Consider the following 18,922-nt stretch of genomic DNA (forward strand, 5'->3'; position numbering starts at 1 on the left):
ACTAAACTCTTGAGATCAGGTCAGGTCAATCGGGTTCCGTGCTGTCGGGGCAGAGTCTGCTTGTGATTCTTTCTCCCTGTCTCTCTGTCCCCCACCCCAGCGCTCGCTGGTGCATGCACTCTCACTCTCTCTCTCTCTTAAAATATTCAAAATAAATAAACATTAAAAAAAATTATTTGATTAAGAAAATAAAGTCAGACACTTAACCAACTGAGCTGCCTCGGCACCCCAATATAATCCCAAATTTTGTTAGTTATTGATAAAATCTCAAAAGTACAAGCTAGACACTTCTCTCATTTCTTAATTGAAAAAAAGAAACCTATAGGGAATGCACTCACTTTGTCTTTATGGATATTCTCCAACAGTTAAAACAAACTGATCTTAGTAACACATACTTATAGATATTTCTCTTACCTATTAAAGATTTGATATTTTCTAAAATTAAATCACTAGTAATATTTCCAGATAAATCTTGCCCCAGTTCAGCAATCAGCTTGGCATAGCCTTCATTCTCTTCTCTTAACAAATTGAATTTTTGCTGCTTATAACTGAAATTAGATAAACATCATAAAGGGGATAAAATTAATTCAATTAAAAAGTACTGTATTCTTCTCATTGAATTTTCTTATCTCTCTTATATACAACAATTATAAGAATGGTTGTTGAAAGTTTACTTCTTTGTGTAGCTTTTAAAATAAAAATTAACAGTGGTTCACAAGAGACACCCCAATGTTAATAACATAGGGGAAACCAGTAACACAAAGAAAGATTATTGCTAATCTCAAGGAACAATAACACAACACTATTTCCATCAGTAAGATATACTAGAGAATATCCATAATTGTAAATTACTTTATTGGTAATAATAAAAGCACTGATTATTTTAACTTCTAATATAGAGAAAAATTAACATTGGTTTCATACAGGTAAAGTTCACCACTGACTCAATAATCATAGGCTACTTTTAAAAGGAAAAAAACACAAGACATGCTAACAGCAACAAAAAAAAAATCTTCAAACCACCTTTAGGAATTTCTAGTATTCAAAATGATAACTAAGAAAACATACTCAGATACTTAATCTGCGACATAAAGATACATATACTTACAAGAGCTTTGTCTTGATTTTAACGGACTTTTGATTGAACTGCTGTGATTGTTTAATAAGCCCTAATGATTCCAATGTTTCTGGATCCAGGCGTTCCTTTAGAACTGTGTCTGAAACTAAATACTGTATTAAAAAATATTAAATGCCATTTATTCCTTAGCATTCCAATGCATATACAATCTTAAATATATTCAAAATAATTTTTTCCAAAAAAGAATATAAAAATTGCATTAAATATATATCAACAACTGTTAATTTATATATTTTAAAAAGGTTGGAACTTCAATTTAACAAAAAGGATGATTCCTTAAATACTGAAAAATGTGACATACAGCTCTTTTAAAACACTCACTAAAAAATTATATGCACGCTGTACATAGCCTACAAATACCAAGCACTACAGATGAAATTCTGATTAAAGTTGAGTATGTCAACTGAATTTTTCTTGAAGATTAATATAGCACTCTGGTCTTCTTTAGTTTCTACTGTTTAAGTCAAATTCTAGTAAAGCAAAGACAAGGACATTCTTCTAGGTCTGAGTAATAGCATTTCTCCTTGGTTCTAAATTTATGAACATAAAATGGTTTACTAGACAATGATTATGACAAGTTCTAGAATTTATTATTTTTAAACTACCTCCATTCTTTTTCTCCTTGCCTAATAAACAGTTTATGAAAAACTGTTCAGTTTAAAAGCTGTCCACATTTCTACACACTTGATAGATGCTTACCTTTTTCCTTATTTAGGAACTTACTAGGTCATGAATATCACCAAAAGTTTAAAATATGCAGATAGTTTAATTGATATGAAGCATGCACATTTCAGAGAAATAATCACCATGTCTAATTTTACAAAGCATTCCATTCCAAAATCCCAATCTCACCTTATAATGAATGACTAGCCAGGTAAATGTCAAGATCCTCCTCCATTAACATGATTAACTATGATTACAATTGTTCAATGTAAAATCTAGAAAGGGGAAGTATTTTTTATAACTTACCAAACATGCTAATACCAATTGTGTAAAATAGTCTCTCTTGCTTTTCTCTTCTAAACAATTTGTCTCAATATCTATAATGATGGAAGAAAAAAAGGTTAGATTTTTCTAAACTCTCTCCAGCACTATAATAGGATACTTATTTTCTTTAAAACTAGCTAATTTTTAAACCCTCATTCTGAATTTGGGGAAAAAATTGCAAATACAGTAAGCATGAGCTGTCATTCATATGCATGTGAATGCTTAGAATTAATTTCTCCTCACACTGGAGACTGACCCTGTGACCAATGACATATCCATAAAACGGTAAGTTGATTACACAGGAGCTACATGCTATAGCACTAGAAGCAATAAAACTTCAAAAAACTAATGTTCTCTAAAATGGCAATTTCAAGCAATTTTTAAATGATACAAAAGAAGAGATTGTTCCTTAGGTGGAAAGTTGGAATGGGTAAGAACAAAGATCCCTTCTAACACTAAAGATCTTATTACTTGTGAAGATCAAACCCTTGACTCTGGCCACCTTGGTACTATGTACCACATTATCTAACCAAGCTACTTAGCCACAACTCTATGAAGAGACAGTATTAAAAGAATATTTTTAACATCCTATTTTGAATAATAATTCTGGTCAGCAAATAAAAATTTATTCATGATTTTTACTTTAAAAACTGAGAATTCCCTGAGTTTCAGTAAATTATTCCAAAAATTTACCAAACAATTTTATGATGTAGGAAATAAGACAATTAGTCTTAATGCCAAGCATCAAAAAATTCAACCAGGATTGACAGGATTACAAGGTAGATCTCAGGATTATTGCTTTAATTGATTACATACTATTATATTAACATCAACTCATAATTTAGAAGAGGCACCAATTTCAAAGATGTAATAAAATTGTCTTCGAAAGGTTCTACAGTTCTCCCCAGATGTCCTACCACTGCTTTGCTTCAGTTTACTTTCTATTACTGCCATCACTGAGAATCAAAAGAGAAAGGAATTTCTCATCAAACATCTCCATTTTCCTGGTCCTTCTCTCCTTTCCCTTCTTTGACAGTGCCATTCCCCAATATCCTAGCCACTGTAGCTGAGCACATGGTCAGCTCAAGCATATTAAAAGAGAATTTCAGGGTATAATTTATACACTATAAATTGTAATACAATCTCATTCCCTCAATAAGACTTTTAATCCATGTGGATCTCATCAATTCCTTCCAGGACTCCTAGCTGTCTCCCTGCCTGGTCTTCTGATCCCTCCTCAGCCTAGAACTTCAAGAATATAAATCTTGAGGGGTCAGGACTAAACTGGGCCCATTCTTTTAATCAACATCTATCTACCAAAGTCCAAAACTCCCTAAGACCTATCCCCAAAGTCCCTAAGATCAGAGCATCTGGGTAGCAGGTTCATCCTCTTCAAGCCAAGTCTCCTCTCCTCTTAGCTAACTGACCTGATCAAAATACCACTCTATGGGCTCTGTCCATGTTGAGAAATCCTTAATAGGACCTCCGTAAACTTCTCTGCTGAGCTATCGCAACAATCAATAAAGGACTCTATTATCACAAGTACTGCTTCTCTGTTTTTGTCCAAACTTATGAAACTACTCTAATATATTCATTATCCTTGACTCATCAACCCTGAGTCAGCATCTAGTAAATTCTCTTTAATTTCTCCCATGATTTTACTAAAAAGCCCTCAGCCATTTCCAATTCTAGGTCCCAGTTATCACCACCCCAGCTCAGAGATCCCATCAGTGCATCAATTTACATCAGACTTCCCCTTCCAGGTTAATATAGCTCTCAGGCTCCCTCATTCTTACATAAATAGTCTTTTAAAGGAAGTTGCTATCATAGCCAGGAAAGTACAGCACTGATTTCTCTTATAATTGTAAAAATATTAGAATGACAACATGATATAGTAAAAAGATTATGGTCTCTGGAACCAAAAAGACCCAGGTTCAAACCCTGCCTTACTGGCTAAGTGGCCTTAAAAAAAATCCCTTCTCTGAACTTCAATTTTCTGATCTGTACATCTGTCTTACAGAAGTTGCTATGAAGATTAAAATGAAATTAAATGCATAACATAATGTTTAGAACATAGAAGGTGCTCCAAAAATGGCATCTACGTTATTATTACCATTATCACTACTATAGGTAGCTCCCATTCTTACTCCTATATCCCGAGTTTGGTCTGGGGTCATCCTTGAATCTTATTTTTTTCTACTAAGGGTAGGAGTGAGTGAATAAATGAGGGGACAGGTGAGGGAAATTCCCTTTTCAAGTTTGCCATTCTAATCTTGCTTGTAAAAATTGATAGGCTAAAAGAAATTTCCCAAGAGAAACCAAATATCCTCATAAATTCATGTTATCAGTAAAAAGCAAGGACTTATAACAATAATTCATATTACTAAATAACTATGAAGGGAAAATATAGCCTAATAGAATAAACCAATAAAGAGATTATTAGAACTTACTACTAGTAAGCTAACTGATGATTACCCAAAGAAAGACATAAAATATACTCCTGGCACTATCAAGCAACAACAGCTCCACAAAATGTTACCTACAAATCACTCTTTTGCTCCTACAAATTTAGAGTAAAAACAATATTTTTTAATTTTTTAAACTTATCTCATGCTATATTTATATGTAACATAATATAATACTTTTACTGCCTGCTTTGAAAACTAAGCTTAAGAGGTTTTCTTTGTGGTTGCTGGCATGAATCAAGTCAACAGAAAGTATGAACATATACTTTATGATCCAAACCAGGACAGTTTTAAGATTGAAATAAGGCACTGTTAATTATGTCATGAAAAACCAGACAAAGTAGGACATATGGTCACCCTGTCAGTGGTTTGCTCTTTTCATTTATCACTCACAGTACACACACATTTTGACCTGTTCCTGATATTACTGCTGTTATGAAGTCTTAAATATCCTGAAGGATCAAACACCAAGCATTTAGATTTGTTGAGAGCAAATTCCCAGATTATCAGTAAGACATTTAAGTAATCTATATATTCCAGGAATTAAGATTAATGAGCTAAATTAATTCACTCCATCATGACAAACTCTCAGAGGATGTGTTATTTTAAAGTGAATATTATAATGTCTGGTAAAGGTTTCTATTAGATCAAAGTTCTAGAAAGCATAACACTGATGGAGAAAACTGTGCTCAAAGTTATTTTAATTCAAACCTAAAATTAGAGAAATTTATAATATAGATTATTTTTTAAATCCACGCTTCTCATGGAGGAACACTACCTTTTGTTCTAAGTCAAAGAAATATTCCTTTTTCATCTTGCATAAATTCTTATTTATTGTGGACAAACAGAGAAACTGCTATTTCCAAAGCTGGTTTCTCATCCTCAAAAGTACTTTTAATTACTTTGGCTCTTCATGTTCTTTCTAAAATTAAGAAGAATCAAAAGAGTATATATAACAGCAAAGTAAATATCTTTTGAGTGTCCTAAGTTTGAGATTCTCACATTCATTGATAACCTGAAATAAATAAGATTCTGTAGTTACTAAAATATGAATAATTCAGACTAACTGAATTTCAGAAAACTTGTTTTACTTGAAATGACTTAATTTAGCTCAATTTTACATAAACATACATTCTGAAAAACTCAAACTATAAAAGTAAAATAATACAATCTAGATTTATAGAAACATTTGTTTGAAAGAAAGCATTTTATTTAACAGTATACTAATTTACCAAACAGCACTTTTACGGGTGAAATAAAGGCTTAATACCTACCTAATATGCAAAATACATCAGCAAGAATAGAGGGCATATCCTCGCGAAATTCCTAAATATAAAAATATAATTATTCATAGTAAATACATGAATAGCACACCAGCAAGTATGGCTTCACAATAACACTCTTCAGTAAAACTTAAAACTTAACAAAACCCCAACACCACTATGTTGACAAGTAATAAAATTCTTCAAGTTTCATACTACAGAAAAAACAAAGAGGAAGACAACACTTGGAAAAAAATGTTTAAATGTCTACAGTAAAATAACTTCATAAAGAACAGAAACCTAAGCAAGCACTTCAGGAAATATTAAAAAGCACAAATGAGTGACCTTTTTCCAAAGAAATTCATGTTAGAAATCACTGGAATTTGGAGTACCTTATACCCACCTAAAACAAGACTGTTAAAAATGGTACATTTTTCATCTACAACTTTAAATGTGTGCTCATGCCTGAATCAACAACAATCTAGGCAAAAGTCCTAGTGGTATCAGAACAGAAATCTAAAAGATACAAAAACAATCACAAGTTGTCATTCCAGAACTGAAGATTCTCTGAAGATGAAAATAATTATCAAAAAACAATCTTTATTTTCTTTATGCACTGATGTTTGTAGCCTTTGGAGAAACTATCCCAAATTTCTTCCCTTGTTTCTGGATGAAAACTTCAACACTTATTCTAGATTTGTCTGACTTTAGTAAGGATCATAGTTCAATCACTGCAATTAGTTTGATAGCATTATAGCAACCCTTAAACTAGCCTATTTTCAAATCCTAAAGGAAAGAAATATTCTAAGGAAAAACCTGGCAGCTGTAAGAGACACACAAGATATGCCTCCATGGCTAAGATATAAGCAGTGAGATAAAAGACAATGAGAAAGCCATGGCAAAGATTTAGCCTCAGAAGTTTATGTAAGAACTCAAAGGAAAGGGGAAGCTAAGTAAGAACAAAATACATACTAAATCCCTTTGGACTATTCATTTTCAAAAAATTGGAGAAAGTGTTAGAATCAAATCCATAAATACACTACACCCTATACCAATGTCCAATTTACAGAATGAACTAACCTTAATTGAATACTAGACTTCAGTCTTGAAAGTTTCTTAAGGGCTATGAACTTTCATTAAGTCTATTTGAATGCAAATACTCAGGCTACATGAAGACCAGAAATGAGGGAGCCAAACAAGTTTTCAACATGGAATATTAGTTGTTGAAGAAACAGACTACTCCAAAGGAATTAATACTGCTATAGTCAGATACAGTTTAGGGATAAAAGAGAAACTCATACTGAGCCTCACTGTTCAAATACATTTCAAAATGTAGGGGGGAAAAAAATCACAACAGCTAAACACAGAAGTTCTGTAAGACTATCCTTGAAAAGCACAAAAAGCATATAAAGGAGATTACCTATCCTAATAGAAAAAGGCTACAGAAGCTTAAAATAGCACAGGGGAAATTCATACTGGTATCAAGAAGCTCCAGGTCTTACCTCACTGGTACTTATTATGAAAGCTGTTCTGAACTGGGTAGATAATTTATCTATACAAGTTTAAAACCAAACCTAATAATAACAGAATAATACACTGCACTTAAGTGAAAAAACTTAACTACCAGTTTACAATAAACACCCTTACAATATGAGAACTCATCATACAATTCAAATACCAAACACCCATTCTGGTCTGAGTCTAACTTAAATTCTCTAATAAATGAAAGTGAAATAATCATCACCTAAAAAAGGTTAAAAAACTCTAGTTATTCCTATTTCCTAACACAGCAAACATATGAAAACTGGCATCAAGTATTAGAACTATGCAACCTCACGGTACCTGGGTGGCTCAGTCTGTTAGGCATCTGACTCTTGATCTCGGCTCAGGTGTTGATCTCACAGTTCTGAGTTCGAACCCCACATCAGGCTCCATGAGGACAACATGGAGCCTGCTTGGGATTCTTTCCCTCTTCTCTGTTCTCCGCTGCTCAATGCATGTGCATGTGCATGCTCTCTCAAAAATAAATAAACTTAAAAAAAGAACCATACAACCTCAATTTAAAATAATTTAGGGGTGCCAGGGGGGCTCAGTAACCAGCTCAATTTCAGCTCAAGTCACAGTCTTAGGGTCATGAGATCAAGCACCTCACTGGGCTCCAAGCTGGGTGTGAGACCTGCTTAAGATTCCCTCTCTTTCTCGTTCTTTTTCTCTCTCTCCTACCCCATGTCCCTCCCCACACATGCTCTCTCTGAAAATAATTTTAACCCTCAAGGTTTAAAATATATTTAATAACTAAATATAACCACAAATAAAACAAAATGCTTTGATATGCTATACTGGGAGAAAAATATTCTAGCCAAATTATTTTTATAGTAGCATTTTTAATTAGGTAAATCTTGATTTCATTACAATGCAGGCTTTTTGCCCTCCCAGTTTACCTAACATTTTCTGCTTTACTCACAACCAGACAAAAAGAATAAAATATCTTTAGTTCCGCCTAGCAAGAACGGCTTACCAATTTTGCCTTAAAACAATCAATACTATAATTTTGAATAAAATGAAATGCAAGTTATACAGTTTAGAGATCTTTATATCAAAAGCAAAATATGTGGGGCACCTGGGGGGCTCAGTTGGTTAATACTCCGACTTTGGCTCAGGTCATGATCTATCTCATGGATTGTGGGTTTGAGCCCTACATAGGACTCTGTGCTGACAACTCAGAGCCTGAAGCCTGCTTCAGATTGTGTCCCTCGCTTGCTCTGGCCCTCCCCCACTCATGCTCTGTCTCTCTCTCTCTGTCTGTCTCTCTCTCTCTCTCTCTCTCTCTCTCTCTCTCTCAAGAAAAAAAAAAAAACATTATGGAGTGCCTGGATGGTTCAGTTGGTTAAGCGTCTGACTTCAGCTCAAGTCATGGTCTCACAGTTCGTGGGTTTGAGGCCCGCGTCAGGCTCTGTGAGGACAGCTAGCTCAGAGTCTGAAGCCTGTCTTCCGATTCTGTGTCTCCCTCTCTCTGTGACCCTCCCCTGCTTGCACTGTCTCTCTCTGTCTCTCAAAAATAAATAAGAAACATAAAAAAATTCTTTTAAAAAGAAAAAAGAAACACTAAAAAAATTTTAAAGCAAAATGTGTAATTATTATTAAATAAAAAACATATATATGTGCAAATATATACTTACACTAATGTCATTAAGAACATTAGATGCCTGTTCATGCTTTAGATTTCCTTTAATGACATGGTATGATAACTCATAAAGAGCTTGCTGGAAATCTGTTGAACACAAAAGAAGAAATGTAAGAATACAATCTCATGAACATAAAAAGTAGACCTTCTGAAGGAAGACCTCTATATTTCCTACTTCTCAGAATTCTAAGTATCAATAATGACCAGAAAATAGATTTTTGATGTTTTTCTCTAGCAGTTTTTTTTTTCCTTTTCCTTTCACAAAAACACAATAGTAAAAGTAGAAAAAAGTTAACCTGGACTCCACTACTATAACTACTGCTTAAACATTTTCTTCCAATCTTTTTCTACATGTCTACATATTTTACATATTTGCACCCACAGTGCACATCATGTGGTATTCTGATTCCCCCATAACCACTTTTTAAAGTATTTTCTCATGCTACCAAAGTCTCCAGAATTATTTTTAAGGACAGCATAGAACTCCAGCATGTGGATATAAACTAAATTAACCATTTATTTCACCAGCAAATTTCACAGATTTTTTAAAATATATTCATGGGGGGCGCTTATGTGGCTCAGTCAGTTAAGTGGCCGACTTCAGCTCAGGTCAAGATCTCATGGTTCCTGGGTTCAAGCCCAGCATCAGACTCTGTGATGACAGCTCAGAGCTTGGAGCCTGTTTCAGATTCTGTGTCTCCCTCTCTCTCTGCCCCTCCCTTGTTCACACTCTGTCTCTCTGTCTCAAAAATAAATAAAAACATTAAAAAAAATTTTAAATATATTCAGATTATAGGCAATTCAATCTCACGGCTACAGTGACAACAGGTAAAGAATAGTCAATATAAAATCAAGTTTATCCATATCCTACAGAGAAATTTCTCCCCAAATCTGTATCTTTTTTCCTCTAATTTCATCAGAATTTAAACTAAAATAATTATATACGTACATACATAAAAGGAGGAATTTGGGAACCGGTGGGGGGGAGGGTTAGTGGTTAGGTGAATACCTCCTGCTAACCATATTTTTCTTTAGTCTTATATACTGAAAACTTTACTGCCTTCCTCTCATTCAAAGTAGAAAAACAGGGGCACCTGGATGGCTCAGTTGGTTAAGATTCTGACTTTTGATTTCAGCTCAAGTCATGATCTCTCAGTCTGTGGGTTCAAGCCCTGCATGGGGCTCCATGATGACAGTGTGCATCCTGCTTGGGATTCTCTCCCTTTCCTCCTCCTCTCTCTGCACCTCCTGCGCACATGCATGCAACTCACTCTCTCTCTCTCAAAATAAACTTTTTTAAAAAGTAGAAAAACAATTGTATGGTGACAAATTATATGGTGCTTATGGTGAGCAGAGCATAATATACAGAGTCAGAGCTGTTAAATGACTATATTGTACACCTGAAATTAATGTAAATTTCATTATGTGTCAACAATAAAAATTGAAAAAAAGTAGAAAAACAAGAAGTTCTAAAAACAGCTATAAAATAAAGTCAATTTATAATCCCCTTTTGAAGGGACTCAATCTTTCAGGGCAAAACAGCAAGTAAAACATCAAATATTTAAAAATCTTCTCCCTTGGTTCTTACTAGTCACAAAAAAAGGAAGAGCACAGAATCAAAACTTATTATCAATACCCTTTTAAACAATGTTGTTTGTAATTTTATTTACAATTATTTTACAATAAAATAAATTTTTATTTCAATAAATTATTCAATAAATAAATAATTCCATTAAATTATTTGCTAAAGAAATACAACCACAGTATCCCAATTCCTTATGAATGGGATAGTACCTTTTTCATAAATATGCCTTCATTATACTTACAATAAACTGTACAAAAGCTAAAATGCAAAGTAAAAAATTTCTATTTGTTACTATGGTAGAAATAGAAGGTCAATTTCATGGTTTCAATTTCCACTAACATAATGCTTTCACAATAATATTCATTTAAAGTCACCCAGGGGCATGTGAGTGTACACGTTGGGTATAGACTTAAAATAAAATCTTGGGGCACACAAGTGGCTCAGTCAGTCAAGCATTCGACATCAGCTCAGGTCATGATCACCACAGTTCAGGAGTTCAAGCCCCATGTCAGGCTCTGTGCTGACAGCTCAGAACCTGGAGCCTGCTTTGGATTCTGTAGCTCCCTCTCTCTCTGCCCCCCCCCCACTCATGTGTATGTGAGCGGGTGCACATGCTCGCTCTCTCTCTCTCTCTCTCTCTCTCTCTCTCAAAAATAATAAACATTAAAAAAACTTCTTTAGTAAGAATAAAATAAAGTCTTTTTAAAAATGGTGGAGGCGGGGGCACCCCGCTGGCTCAGTTGGTGAAGCAACTCTTGATCTTGTGGTTGTGAGTTCTTGCCTCATGATGGGTGTTGAGATAACTTAAAAATAAAATCTTTCAGGGGCACCTTGGTGGCTCAGTCAGTTAAGTGTCTGATCTCGGTTCAGGTCATGATCTCATGGTTCATGGGTTCAAGCCTCACATGGGGCTATGTACTGACAGCTCAGAGCCTGGAGCCTGCTTTAGAGTCTGTGTCTCCCTCTCTCTCAGTCCCTCCTCTGCTCATGGCTCTGTCTCTCTCAGGCTCTCAAAAATAAATAAATGTTAAGAAAAACATTTTTAATAAAAAAATAAAATCTTTTAAAAACTTCAAAATAAAAAAATAAAGTTATTCAGATAACTAACTTTAAATAAAGCAATCACTCTTAGAAGAACAAAACAGCTGGGCATCATAAACTAAATTCCCAGAAGAATACAGGTTCATTAGGGGCTGAGGGAATACTAATCTTATTCAGAGGAGGAGATTAGAGAAGAGCCCAGGTCATTTTGCTGACACTAAGTGACATAAAACAATCACAATGTCATCCACAAAATAGCAAAGACAGTCCCCAATTCACATGTTTTTAAATATCCATTTATGTGGTTAGGAAAGTCTACTATATTTTAGCCAGAGAAACAAGAAGTGGTACTGTAAGATTACCAAGGCTAACCCCACAAAATCCTATAAATTCTAAAGTTGAAAAACATTACATTTACAATGTGGAAGAAAAACCTAACAAATGTTATTATTATACACAAAAATAAAAAATTTTATCCTAACACTAACATTTCAGAAAAAGTAGAGTTTTTTTAAGTTTATTTATTTATTTGATATTCTCTGCACCCAACGTAGGGCTCAAACTCATGGCCTGGAAATCAAAAGCCATACGCTCTTCTAAGTCAGCCAGATACCCCTCAGAAAACGCAGTTTTAAGGATAGCCACAAGTACAGGGGACTTCTAGAGATTCTTAGAGATTCTTTGTGGGATTTGAACACTGAAGACGCTAGCTCTTGATTATATCAGGATTTGAACACTGAAGACACCTAGTTCTTGGTTATATCAGGACAACCCATGTTTATCAGCCATCATTACAATATCATTTTACTGGGGGGAAGGTACTTATAAAAAGGAGCAGTCAGTGCAAGGGAAACTGCCTCCCCTCAAATTCAAGGGATGGGCAGAAAGGGAAAAAGCTGAGGGAACACTACCCAAACTCAATCCCCAAGATAGAACAAATGAAATTCTGAAGAAATAACATTCAGTTAGTTTCCTGCATAGACTACCAACTGAGGCCTTTAGACCAAAGCCTGACTGTTGGCAGAGATGAGCCTACGAATGTCCATATTGATGAAACATGCAAGGGCAAGGGAAAGAGAGCACTGGCAATTCAGCCAGTGAGGCCACACTCATAACTATCTTTGGTTTCATATGTGAATCAGACAACTGTACAAATTAACAATAATCTGGTATTTATTAAAGATCCATACAGTCCCATTTAAAACTGAAGAGTCATCATCCTGTGTTACACTATTTATAGTTTTTCTGAGAATTCTTTTTCTTATTTTACCCACATAAGACTTTAATCATAAATAAGACCAAAGTTAACTGAGAAGTTATAAACTTGTTTTAAACAGGGAAGGGGCGCCTGGGTAGCTCAGTCAGGCGTCTGACTCTTGATCTCTGCTCGGGTCATGATCTCCCAGTTCATGAGTTCAAGCCCCACATTGGGCTCTGTGCTGAGGGTGTGAAACCTACTTTGGGATTCTGTCTCTCCTTCTCTCTGCCCCTTGGCGGCTTGTTCTCCCTCCCTCTCCCTCCCTCCCACTCTCTAAAAATAAATAAATAAATAAATAAACCTTAAAAAAAATAAGGAAGAAAAAAGTTAAGTATCCCAGTGCTTTTAGAAAGGTTTTTTGTTTTTTGTTTTTTGTTTTACTTTCTTACATTTCTGGCAGTCAACTGATTTATTCAAAAGAAAAGGCATTACAGCAACCTCAGAAATCTTTATGAATGATCATGCAACTTTATAAACAGGATAAACTGGAAAATAACTGGGGATGTGGGTTAGAAATGTTAAGTGTTAAAACAAGTGTTACCCAAATGACACAAAAGAAATGGCTAATTCATTTGTTTAAAAAATGCTTTCCACTAAAAAAATACAAGCCTTCTTTAAAAAGTATACACTCTTATATTAATATTTAATTTTTGATAAAACAAAAGTAAAATAATCCATAAACATGGCTTTTAAGGGCCTATTCAAAAGATATAATTTAAATAACTATAATGAATTTTATTCAATTATTCTTTAAAACAGATTATGGTTACAAATTATTTTTTCCAGACTGAAAAAAATGTTATGGGTTCTACCCTCAGTGAAAGCTACATATGAAAATGCTTTAAATTTACTAGACATAACTGCTTTCCTCTTTGCCTCTCCTTTTCTAAATCCAGTGTCTGATTTTAAATAAATGTTAAAATAAATTGTAAAATCCTTTAAAATTTATATCCTGTTTAATTACATTTTACTTAATTATTCATACTTGTGATATGCAGTAAACAACTCCTTTGCTTTTAAGGTTATCCATGACAACTGCCTTTAATAAGATCCCCAGATACCACCTAAACATAACCAGCTTTAGTAAAAACACAACCTCAGTTTCTGGAAATTTCCTAGTGCAACCAAGATCAGAATAGTTTTTCCAGGCTAGGTTTTCTCTTCTGTTTATGACTGATAGTTAGCCTCTGTAATTTTTAATACAGCTAGCAACTGCTGATATTTAGCTAAATATACCATGTCACAATTATAAAAGCCAAGTAACATGACTATTATGCAGATCAAATAATATCCATATAGAGATATATAGTCTTACCATAACTCTGGTTTTAATCCTGACTGTAATATATTCAACATAAAAGCTTTATAATGTGAACTATCTCAAACCTTTTGTTTTTAATTCATAACAATTTTTCAGAAAACAGGGCATCTATTAATGTTGACTAAGCCAAAAATAATAGCTATGAGACTTTTAAAAGTCTTACCTCTGTAAGTTGAACTATCATGGCTTTTATTTTCACTGAGAATCCGGCATAAATGCAAACTAGAATAAAATAAAAATAACCTGTATTAATTTCCAATCTTAATACAGATGATCCTTATAGAGCAAATTATATCAACCACAAATATTTGGAAACGTATCAAATATGTTTAGATCCATTAGTTTATAATGACAATAAAACAAACATAAAAACCGTAATTGGTCAGAACTGGAGAATGCTAATGAATCACTTCACTATTTTTGAAAAGTGGTAAATAAAAGAATAAAAATCAAGCACTTATTCTGCTTTTCACATATGAACCAGTAGTTGATAAAAAATGTCTCTGTACTGAAGTATTTCAGCTAGTAAAGGAGGAATGACAGAAGAACATCACCATTTTAAGATTCCTAATAAAGGATCTAAGTAAGCATCTATCAAAAGCTGTTTACATCACAAGAGATGATCACATATCATATGTATCCTGATCCTGATGAAAGAAGACACCAATACACCATGAAGCAGTCTTTAAAAAAACAAAAGAGCCATGAGCCTCAATTCATACTGTGGAAAACTCTAGAGACAATGACCCAGTCTCTTCAACAAATACACTACAAGGAAAAACTAAAGATGCTGGGGAATCCTCAAGGTAAAAAAGGCTTAAGAGATGTATCAATCACAATTTTTGGATCCTGTTCCAAATAAGTATTTTTTTAAATTAACATTTCTGAGTCAATTGGGAGTATTTTATAAAGATCGTATAAATTTTATAAAAAGTTATCTTTAAAAGATAATGCTATAATATTCAGATATAATGATATTTACTCAATAGAATGGGAAAATGAGTGGGGTTTTAGATGAAACAAGACTGGCCAGCAGTTGAGAACTACTGAAGCTGACTGATGATTTCATTGGTATTCTGCTTTCTCATCTGTTTGAGATTTGTTTCCAAATAAAGTTTAAAAACAAAAAAAGCTGAAAATTGAAAAAAAATACTTGTATATTAAATACCTCTCCATTAGATTAATTTAAATATTGCAAAGAAGGATAGATATACAGAATACAGTGAAAAGAGATATGCTTAATTGAAATTCCAGAAAGAACAGGGCAAAAGCATATTTGAAGAAATAATAGCCAAGAGTTCAGTTTTCTAGAACCGAAGTAAAATCCACAACTGGGCATAGCATAACTAGTTTTTTTTAAAGATTAAAAATAGGAATAGAAGGAAACAGTTATAATTTGGTAAAGTAGCAGCTCTCATAGTATGGTTCACGAACCCCTAATCCCCAAGACACTTACTAGAGTTCTGCAAGGTCAAAACCATATTCATAATAATACTAAGACTTCATTTCCCTTTTTTGCAGTATTAACATTTGCACTAACGGTTCAAAATAAAAGGAAGGAAAGACTGCTGGCACCTTAGCATGTATCAAAGGCACTTGCAGGGGCGTCTGGGTGGCTCAGTCGGTTAAGCCTCCGACTTCGGCTCAGGTCAGATCTCACGTTTGTGGGTTCGAGCCCCGCATCAGGCTCTGTGCTGACAGCTAGCTCAGAGCCTGGAGCCTGCTTTCGGTTCTTTGTCTCCTTCTCTCTCTGCCCCTCCCCCTCTCATGCTCTGTCTCTGTATCAAAAATAAATAAAACATTTAAAAAAAAAAAGAAAGAAAAAAGGCACTTGCAACAAAATGCCTCATTGATTCTTCGTGATGAAGAGATCAAAGGAAAGCATAAAGCCAGTCCCATGTAAGATGTTACTAAACTGTTTGATTTTGTTTTTCATGACCATTCACAAAACAAGAGCCAGTTTCACTTAAAAAGGTACTCAATGGGAGTGGCATCAGCAAGATGGCAGAACGGAAAGCCCCTTCCTTCCTTCCTCCTACAGAGGATAAAAATTACAGAAACACCAACTCAACAACAATAAACATGCCAATTCCCTTAATGAGAAATTCAGAAACCACTTAAGAGGCTCCTATACCCCAGGTGAGCACTAAAACAACTGCATCAAAGCCAGTAGGAAAATTCATGTCACCCTTTCACCATAGTCCCTTCTCCTGGAACAGCACCACACAACCGGAAAAAAACTCCCAGCTCCCAAATTCTCCCTGGGGAGGGAAAGAGAAGACTGAGCTTTACATTTAACATTCTGACTTGGGGTGGGGGCTGCCAGAGAGACTAGTCTCTTTCCAGAACAGCTCAAAGCACAGATAGGACCCGGTGTACCCTAGGTGCCCAAGGCCTGCTGACAACAAAAAAAGAGCTGGATGGTGAGCTGCAGATCCAGAGAATCCACAGTACAGCAAACAGAAACCAAAACAGCTCAGCAACCTCTCCCTCAGGGGACAAAGAGAAGACTCGATCATATGCCCAACATTCCAGCATTTGGGTGAATGGCCTGAAGGACTGGTTTCTGTTTAGCCTGACCTAGGGCACTGACAGTACTCAACATACTCTAGCCACCTAGGGTCCACTAAGAAAAAAGAGCTGGAGGATGCTGCTACTGTACAGGACACAGATGGACATCAAAGGATGCAAAAAGAGTACAAGCTTCTGAAAAAAAACTGGAAAATTCCTTTAATATGGAATCTGCACACCTAAGTCCAAAAGACATATCCACAGAAAAGGTTTGAGAAGCCCTCAAAACAATATATCCAGGATGCCTGGTTAAGGCCTTTCCCTGTACTGAGCCAATCCATAAAGACTGGGAGAGAAGAGTGTTTTTACAAGCACAAAATTAAAAGGATGCACAGAAACAGGGAAAATGGCCCAATAAAAGGAACAAAATAAGTCTCCAAAAACTGACCCTAAAGAATTAGAGGTGTATGGGGGCGCCTGGGTGGCTCAGTCTGTTAAGCCTCCGACTTCGGCTCAGGTCAGATCTCACGTTTGTGGGTTCGAGCCCCGCGTCAGGCTCTGTGCTGACAGCTAGCTCAGAGCCTGGAGCCTGTTTCCGGTTCTGTGTCTCCCTCTCTCTCTCTGCCCCTCCCCATCTCATGCTCTGTCTCTCTGTATCAAAAATAAATAAAACATTAAAAAAAAAATTTTAAATAAAAAAAAAATTAGAGGTGTATGAATTACCTGACAAAGAATTTAAAATAACTATCATAGGGGCACCTGGGTGGCTCAGTCATGATCTGACTTCGGCTCAGGTCATGATCTCACGGTTTGTGAGTTCGAGCCCCGCATCAGGCTCTGTGCTGCTAGCTCAGAGCCTGGAGCCTGCTTCAGATGCTGTATCTCCCTCTCTCTCTGCTCCTTCCCTACTCACAGTCTGTCTGTCTGTCTGTCTCTCTCTCCCCCAAAAATAAAAAACATTAAAAAAACAAATAAAAATAAATAACTATCATAAAGATGCTCAATGAGCTCAGGAAAATGATGCATGAATAAAATGAGCTCTTCAACAAAAGGATAGAAAATATTTTAAAAAAACCAAACAAAAAGATTAGTGGCTGCCAGGGGTTGGGACAGCCAGAGATGAACAGGCAGAACACGGAGGATATCTAGGGCAGCAGAAATACCCTGACCCTATAATGGAGGACACATTTATACAAACCCATAGAAAGTACAACACCAAGAGTGAAGCCAAAGGTAAACTATAAACTTTGGGTGATTGTGATGTGTTGATACAAATGCATCAATTGTAACAAAGGTACCACCCTGGTGGAGAACGTTGAAAATAAGGGATAGCTATGCATGTGGGGGCAAGGGGTAAATGGGAAATCTCTGTACCTTCCTCTCATTTTTTCTGTGAACCTAAAATTGCTACAAAAAAATTAATTCTTAAAAAAATAAAACAAAGGCGCCTGGGTGGCTCAGTCGGTTAAGCATCTGACTTCGGCTCAGGTCATGATCTCACATTAGTGGGTTCGAGCCCCGCGTCGGGCTCTGTGCTGCCAACTAGCTCAGAGCCTGGAGCCTGCTTCGGATTCTGTGTCTCCCTCTCTCTGACCCTCCCCTGCTCGCACTGACTCTGTCTCTCAAAAATAAATTTAAAAAACATAAAAAATGTTTTAAAATAAATAAAACAATAAATAACAGGGATTAGGGCGGATGCAGAGAAACTAGAAACCTTGTGCATTGTTTCTGGGAATGTAAAAAGGTGCAGCCACTATGAGAAATTGTATGGAAGTTCCTCAAAAAATCAAAAAGAGAATTATAATCCAGCAATCCCATTTTTTTTATTTAAAAATTTTATTTTTTTTTACTTTATAAAGTTTATTTTTTTAACATATGCAATTATTTTCCATCATTTACAATATAGTAGTTGCAATGACACTCCAAACAGAAAAGCAAAGTAAAAACTCAAAACACCAACTTCTGTTTCATGTAATTAGACTTATACAGAAATTAGAAGGTTAAGTAACAACTAGTTAATCACCTAATTTCACAGCTATCTGAAGTGGCAATCGTTATATAGCAGCTTATCTATGATACATTCAAGATAAATGATACAATATATTACTTGTTCATAGGCTACAACACAGCCTGCTTAATACCGTTCCTTAAGTTCCACCTCTATACTACA

At 35.2% G+C, this 18,922-nt stretch overlaps 1 protein-coding gene across 5 annotated transcripts in view; it reads right to left on the bottom strand.

Annotated features, from left to right (window-relative positions):
• THOC2 (THO complex 2) overlaps nt 1–18,922 on the bottom strand; it is a 113,532-nt gene that overhangs the window by 81,985 nt on the left and 12,625 nt on the right. For all 5 annotated transcript variants that reach the window (XM_029931058.1, XM_029931054.1, XM_029931053.1 and 2 more), the window contains exons 2-7: nt 14,405–14,463; nt 9,032–9,123; nt 5,865–5,916; nt 2,108–2,178; nt 1,109–1,230; nt 415–548 (exon numbers count right to left, since the gene is read on the bottom strand). In XM_029931058.1, the coding sequence (XP_029786918.1) occupies nt 415–548; nt 1,109–1,230; nt 2,108–2,178; nt 5,865–5,916; nt 9,032–9,123; nt 14,405–14,463 (530 nt within the window). The remainder of the gene's footprint in view (nt 1–414; nt 549–1,108; nt 1,231–2,107; nt 2,179–5,864; nt 5,917–9,031; nt 9,124–14,404; nt 14,464–18,922) is intronic.

This window comes from Suricata suricatta, chromosome X, assembly GCF_006229205.1.
Source record: "Suricata suricatta isolate VVHF042 chromosome X, meerkat_22Aug2017_6uvM2_HiC, whole genome shotgun sequence".
Lineage (NCBI taxonomy): Eukaryota > Metazoa > Chordata > Mammalia > Carnivora > Herpestidae > Suricata > Suricata suricatta.